The 7250-nt window shown below is 45.8% G+C and overlaps 1 protein-coding gene across 1 annotated transcript in view; it reads left to right on the top strand.

Moving 5' to 3' along the window:
* Positions 1-547: 547 nt before the first annotated feature.
* Positions 548-7250, top strand: part of KIF23 (kinesin family member 23) — a gene marked incomplete at both ends in the record, with an annotated part of 11725 nt that continues 5022 nt past the window's right edge. Inside the window, 13 exons of the mRNA XM_010135774.1 lie at positions 548-653; positions 1057-1193; positions 1778-1887; positions 2206-2376; positions 3281-3322; positions 3734-3846; positions 4003-4124; positions 4834-4936; positions 5214-5293; positions 5384-5503; positions 5785-5944; positions 6501-6668; positions 6878-7035. Coding sequence (XP_010134076.1) covers positions 548-653; positions 1057-1193; positions 1778-1887; positions 2206-2376; positions 3281-3322; positions 3734-3846; positions 4003-4124; positions 4834-4936; positions 5214-5293; positions 5384-5503; positions 5785-5944; positions 6501-6668; positions 6878-7035 — 1590 coding nt within the window. The remainder of the gene's footprint in view (positions 654-1056; positions 1194-1777; positions 1888-2205; positions 2377-3280; positions 3323-3733; positions 3847-4002; positions 4125-4833; positions 4937-5213; positions 5294-5383; positions 5504-5784; positions 5945-6500; positions 6669-6877; positions 7036-7250) is intronic.

Raw genomic sequence — 7250 nt, 5'->3', positions numbered from 1 at the left:
ACCCAAACCAGTCCATGATTTGATGTAGGACTAATTGAAAGAAACCAGCTCTAAGCCAAAGCAGATACAAATGAATGAACGGTTGATTTATCCCAAACTTAAATTGGGCAAAGTCAATGTTTCCTTCTTTATAGCTGTAGGTAATGGACACAAAGTGGTGAAATGTCCTGAAGTGTGGATGAGTAGGGAGCAGGTCACAGAGCAGTATAAATACTTTCTAGAAGAGGAGAGTTTAGGTGGCGGGGAATGAGGAGCCAGAGTGTTGTAGCACTCAAGGTAATTAGGTAGTGAAACAGTAAACTGCAGGTTCACAGCACGATGCTGTAATGCAGTATGAGGCACAGTCATGGTGTGTCTAAAGGAAAAATAGTTCTGTTGTAGCCGCTGCCTGTGTTCAGACAGTGGTGTAATCCTGAAGTAGAATCGTTATCATTCTGGTAGTTGATGGAAAACGGTTCTGAGGTGTGAAACTGTGGGGTGGTGTGAAGTGATGGGCTTCTGGGCCCGGGCACGCAAGCTTCAGGACGGCGTATCTTCTCTTCTGCAGACGCAGTATTCCTTTAAAGAGGTGTTCGGCACCCACGTTCTTCAGAAGGAGCTCTTTGACGTGGTGGCTAAACCCCTTGTGGAAGATCTCATCCATGGGAAAAATGGTGAAGGCTTGTTCTCAGCTGCTTGTTTCTGTCTGCTGCGCGGTTTCTCACTCCTGGGGCTTCAGATGCCTCAATGTTTCCCAGCTTGTTTGGGTAAAAACTTATATATAGCTTGTTTGCCGTGAGAGGCTCCCCTGACAGCATCCTTCGAAGCTCTTCTTGCCTTTTGTTACTTCTCAAGCTCTTTGCCTCTCTTGTGACGTGTGTGTTGTGTGTCAAAGTCTAATCTTTTTGTCCACCACAAACCGGAGAAGCTTTTTTTCTGCAGAAAGTGCTGACTTACCTGCCTCAAGACTGACAATAGAAGTCAATCTGTAGGGCTTGATCTCCTGGGCGCTGTTTGCTCTCATGGTGCTGCTCCTGAGACCATCTCTTGATGCTGTACCTCTCCTGTCCCTCCTAGGTCTCCTTTTCACATACGGCGTGACGGGCAGCGGGAAAACACACACCATGACCGGCTCTCCTGGAGAGGGCGGGCTGCTCCCGCGGTGTTTGGACATGATCTTCAACAGCATCGGACCATTCCAGGCCAAGCGATTCGTGAGTGGTTTGGCACTTAATTCCCCAAGCTCAAAAATACTACGTAAATATTCCATTCAAGTGTTTATCTCCGGCCTACTTACGGGACTGGAGAGCTTTAATAAGAAAACCAACCTAAAAAAACCCCACTCCTGTGAAATCTGAAGAGCAGGGCTGAGGGGGCAGGTGTGGTAGGCAGGGTGGACATTCCATGAAGAGGTATGGGCTAGCTGTCCTTATAATTGTCGGTCATGCTTTAATTAAAACAATAAAAAAGGAAAGAGGAAGCTTTGACTTAGGGAATGAGATCCCACCACAAGCTACAAAAGCCATAGGAAATCCTATGTAGAATAATATAGGAGATGTGAGGCTTTTCTCCTGGGTGTTTGGTGTCTAAATGCATTTGAAATAATTCTGGAAGTCTTCTTGGTAGAGTGTTGCTGGGGAGTGTTTATGAACTGTTGTTATCTTGGAAATACCTGTTTTCCAGCAGATCAAGCGTCAGTGCGGGGTGTGATCAACCTTCCTAATTTGTCTTTTCTGGCCAACACCTTGTGTTTTCTTGTGTTTGTCATTTATACTGTGTGAACATCCTCGCTGCTCAGGTTTTTAAGCTCGATGACAAGAATGGTGTGGAAGTGCAGTGCGAAGTAGACGCTCTCTTGGAGCGCCAGAAAAGAGAGGCCATGCCCGTCCCCAAAACACCGTCCAGCAAGTGAGTGACAGTGGTAACGTGTGGCATGATCTTGGTTAATGAAAATGTGATTCTGAAAGGGGTGGCTTAACTTCCCTTGGTCTCTTTATCCTTCCTTTGAAGAAAGGAAAGAAATGTATTCCTGGCAAGTTAATGCATTTCATGTGGTTTGGGCAGTAATTAAATACTCCAATTAGAAAACTCAGGCTCTGGCAGCAGCACTCTGGTGTTTGTACCTGACAATCTGCGGGTGAAACGCTGTCTCTTGGCTGAGCAGAAACACTCTGAACTCATCCTAACGATGCTCCTCTACAGTCACTCACTGGGTGTGTTCAACAGGCGCCAAATTGATCCGGAATTTGCTGACATGATCAATGTACGAGACTACTGCAAAGTGGAGGAGGTCGATGAGGATAACGTCTACAGTGTCTTCGTCTCCTATATCGAGATCTACAACAACTACATCTATGACCTCTTGGAGGAAGCTCCCTTTGAGCCTATAAAACCCAAGTTAGTGTCATAAATCCCGTTCCTCCCACTTCAGTTGTGCTTTTGGGGGAGCTCTGGGATGTCGTTGTCGCTGTGGTCTTGGCGAGTCTGGCTCAATTCCTGGCAGTCCCTTAAGAAATGAGGTGAAAAAGGTGTCCAGGCTGTAGCATGGACACATGCCAAGTGCTGATGGTTGTTCTGCGGCTGCAAAGACTTAGTGCTCCCTCCCCTCTTAGAATGGGCTGTTACTGAGCAGATGCTGCAGCATGGTGTGTCCCGCTGAGGTTCTGAGTCTGCTCATGCTCTCCTGCGAGGGCTGTCCCAGCAGCTTGCAGAATGAGCCGTTCCAGAGCTGACTTTTTTTTTTCCCCTGGAAACAGTGTATTAGGTGAAAGTAGTTATTTTGTTGCTCTCCAGTGAAAGTGAGTTTATTTCACTTGCTGTCAGTATTTCCTGTAAACCCAGAAGCGAATTGTCTGCCTGGTGAAATTCTGTGTATTTTTTTTTAAAAGGTGTGTGCTTGGCTCCTGATTAAAATCAGGAAATCTGGAGACTGTCATAGGAAAACAGTCTGTAAATTCACCTGTGAATAACTTAATTCTAAACCCATTAAAGGAAGCCCAGTGCTGGTACGTGTGTTAATTAAGGAGCTGGCGGATTTACAAAGACTAGCTAGAGCCAAACGCCCTCTGTCTCCCCAGCCTTAAGGGCTGTCTCCATGGTACTGGTTTGAAGAGGGTCTGAATGCCTGCAAAAGCTTTTTAAAGACTCAAGTGACTTGGTTTAGTATTTTTACGTCCAAAAATCAGACTATGAAGAATCTCAGATGATTTCTGTTTACAGAAGCTGCAGTGTTTGATGTGTGAAACGATTTTCGCCACAAGTAGAATGACTTAATGTTTCTTTAACCCTGTTTTTTTGGTAGGTGGAACAGTTGCAACACTCCTGTGCGAAATGGTGACTTTATGTATGTGCATAAGCGTGTCATTCCCAATGTTGAAAAGTAGAATTTTCTTGTAGTAGTAGCAGCAGATACCCTCAGACCTGTCTCTTCTCGCTTCACTGGTGCTTATAGAACGCTGTTGAAGCCATCTTGCCTCTGTGTGCATGTAGACAAACAGTAGCTGCCACCCAAACCCGTGATTTCCAGTAAGAACTGCAATTAATTCTGAATTAAAGCAGTAGCTGAAGTGTAACTAATCTTGGCTGAATGCGTGTCCACGTACTTGTACTTCCTCCTTCCATCTGCTGGGTGGATAATTGACATAGTCTGAATTTTGTACTTAAACAGAAGAAAATTTGCATGACTCGATGTATTGAGCATAAAATTCTGCTCGGTTTCACTGTGGTTTTGTTTTATTTCCTCCCTGTCCCAAAGACCTCCCCAATCTAAACTCCTTCGGGAGGACCAGAACCACAACATGTATGTCACGGGATGCACCGAAGTCGAGGTGAAATCTACAGAAGAAGCTTTTGAGGTGTTTTGGAGAGGTAAAAATCTGAGACTAGAGCTGAAATTCAGTAGAGATGGGTGAATCTCGACGCTCCCGTGCTGAAAGCAGCATCGGCTTTGCCAGCCTTTGTTAACAGGCAAGTCTGTTAAACACAGCGGATTTTTGGAGGGATTGTGTGTGTTCTCCTGAACAGGTCAGAAGAAGAGGCGTATCGCAAACACTCAGCTGAATCGGGAGTCCAGTCGCTCTCACAGTGTTTTTATAATAAAGCTGGCTCAGGCGCCCCTGGATGCGGATGGAGATAATGTGCTGCAGGTGAGTGCTGGGGCCAGTGTGTGTCTGGGGGGGTAGAAGAGGTGGTGAGCGCAGCAGCGTGGCCTGCCCAAACGGTTACCCTGGCTTGAGTGTTAGCCGTTCTATTTAGAAGGAAATTGAATTTATTCAGTTTTGAGTCCTTGATGAAATTAATCGCCTTTTTGAGATGAAAGTAGGGCACTGAAAATGGAGAGCAAAGCTCTTTAGTCCTTTGTTTTTTACCCCTGCTGCTTTGGAGTAGAACCTGTTCAGAATTTGAAGGGGTGCAGTTATCATATAGGATCAGGAATCGTTTGGGTTGGAAAAGCCCTTTGAGCCCCTTGAGTCCCCCCGTTCCCTAGCACTGCCAGGTCCCCACTGACCCCTGTCCCTCAGCACCACCTCCACATGGCTGGGAAACCCCTCCAGGGATGGGGACTCCACCACTGCCCTGGGCAGCCTGCACCAGCCCTGCACGACCCCAATGGGACAGAAATGGTTCTGTCGTGGGACCCAAAGCAGAAAGGATCTGCTGAACATACAAGAAAAGCTGCTGGTGTGCAGCTTCCTGCTTCAGGAGCTTTAAAAACACCCTCAGACTTCAGTTAAAGGGGCAACACTTACTCTCTTTAATTGTGCATGCTGGTTTGGGGGGCACTGGGGTGTTCCCCCACCCCTTCAGGAGGACCGTAGAGCTATCACTAGCTTAACAGACTTTTTTCTGTACCAGGAGAAAGAACAGATCACTTTAAGCCAGCTGTCACTGGTTGATCTGGCTGGAAGCGAAAGAACCAACCGAACAAAAGCTGAAGGGAGCAGGCTGCGAGAAGCAGGTATGTGCCCCCACAGACAGCTGCCCAAAAACGCTCCTCTTAGTCTTGTCCCCTGGTGAGGACCTCAGGAAGAACCAAAGGGTTCAGTTGTCTGATCTGATGACTTTAAATCCTCCAGTCTGGAAACCAGAAGTTTTTAGTAGCGCTTCTTCTGATGCTGTAATTCGAGCAGCTCTCTGTAACACAAGCTACATCCAGGCAATTTATTCTAGATAAATTCAGGGACATGGTCCAAATGGCTGCTTACAGAGCTGTTTGTCTTGCTTGTTGTTTTCAGGTAACATTAATCAGTCACTAATGACATTAAGAACGTGCATTGAAGTTCTCCGGGAAAACCAGATGTATGGAACAAATAAGGTACGTGACCTGTTAGCTAATTATCTTTTGAAGGGGCAAAGCTCTGTGTAATCACTAGCTCACTAGACCTGTCATGTACTTTACTTCCAGATGGTTCCATACAGAGATTCCAAACTGACTCACCTCTTCAAGAACTATTTTGATGGCGAAGGAAAAGTGCGTATGATCGTGTGTGTTAATCCTAAAGCCGAGGACTACGAGGAAAGCTTGGTAAGCTTCAGGCACATCTGGCCTTGCTCCCTCCTGCTCTGCTGTCCTGTTGATCACTGAATTCTGCTCGTTTAGTAGATGGGAGGAATGATAATTTTTGTGTAACTGGAAGGTTTGTGGTTGCTCCACTTGCATCCCCAGCTGCGTAGCTGGGAATACTTAAATGATAGCTTGATAACATCTCTGCTGCTACTTTTATTGACCTAAAATACCGTTTTCAAGTTTACGTCCATCTGCTCCTGGTGAGTTTTGCTGCTGAGCCTGTTCCTGTTCTCCCGCAGCAAGTCATGCGCTTTGCCGAGATGACGCAGGAGGTCGAGGTCGCCAGGCCTGTCGACAGGCCGCTCTGCGGCTTGACGCCAGGACGGCGCTTCAGGAATCAGGCCTTCCGAGAGGAGCTCTCGCGGAGGCTGGAGATGCGGGGCGGCCCCATCAATGGAGGTAAACGCTCCAATGCAGAGTGGTGACGGGGCAGCGTGTCCTATTAGGGGTTGAAGGCTGCTTTAAACTACATTTTAATTTAAATTTTGTATTATTTGAGCCTCAAAGGCTCAAATAGGAGCTTCACTGCACTGTTAGTTGTGAGGTTTCTCTGCAGCAGGCGCTGCTCCGCTCTTACTGCCACACTGCTGGTATAACCCCAGCTGCTGGGGAAGTCTCAAAGTAATTCTTCGTTATGGGTGATGAGTTGAATCCATGGTCTCATTATTGCAGCTCTTGAAATTGTGTTGAGGACGATTCTTTGATGTTGTGTGCTCAGGGCCTGCTGTAGCCATCCAGATGTGCCCAGAGGTGGTGCAAAGCAATGAATCGAGAATGTCAGTTTATCTTTCCTCAACACTGTCATATCTTCTGGAAACTTCTAGTTCTCATTAATTTCTCAAAGTTCTGTCTGCTCCGTGGTCCTGTGGAGTGAACGGTCTGTGGCTGTGCATCGTGAAAGGGGTTTCTCTGTTCTGTACTTCCTGACAGACTTTCTCGGCTTTAAATCTTTCAGAGACAGAAGAGCAATCTGTTTCAGACATGTTTCTGCAGAACTTTCCTCCGCTGCCTTCCTGTGAGCTATTGGATGTTAACGATGATCAAACACTTCCAAAGCTTATTGAAGTCCTGGAAAAACGCCACAAACTGCGACAAATGTTGTCAGAGGAGTTTGCCAAAAATGGTGAGAATGTGAACATCCGTGTGGAGGGAGCTCTTCTGTACCAGCATGAAATAAGTGTTTTGTCTAGATTGATCCTTTAAAAAAAAAACCCTTTTATTTTGAGGAAGTGAAATAGCTGGTAGTGATAAATTGGTAGGAGAAACCCAGAGCTACTTTTGATATTATGGAGAGATAGTGAGAAGGTAAAATATGTCTATTTTTTCTCACAGTGCTTGCGTTTAAAACGATGCTGCAAGAATTTGACTCCAGTGTCATATCCAAGGAAAACTATATTCAAGGAAAACTGTCTGAAAAGGAGAAAACAATAGCAGGGCAGAAAACAGAGCTGGAACGGCTGGAGAAGAAAATTAAGACTTTGGAATACAAGGTCAGTTTTCAGTGCCTAAAGCAGACCACAAAAAGCTTTGTATACAGTCTGGCAAACTTTGTGTCAACAGATATTGTTTGCAAGATGGGAATTAGAAACAAGATTGGAAGTCTTCATACGTTAAGATGGACAACTTGTAAGATCTCTGAAACTCTGGGATGTGGACTGTTTATCTGGGTGTGTTGGTACAACAGCCAATATATTCCAGTATATAT

Source organism: Buceros rhinoceros, unplaced genomic scaffold (assembly GCF_000710305.1).
Source record: "Buceros rhinoceros silvestris isolate BGI_N320 unplaced genomic scaffold, ASM71030v1 scaffold1375, whole genome shotgun sequence".
Taxonomy (NCBI): Eukaryota; Metazoa; Chordata; class Aves; order Bucerotiformes; family Bucerotidae; genus Buceros; species Buceros rhinoceros.
This window is presented reverse-complemented; position numbering and strand designations above follow the sequence as displayed.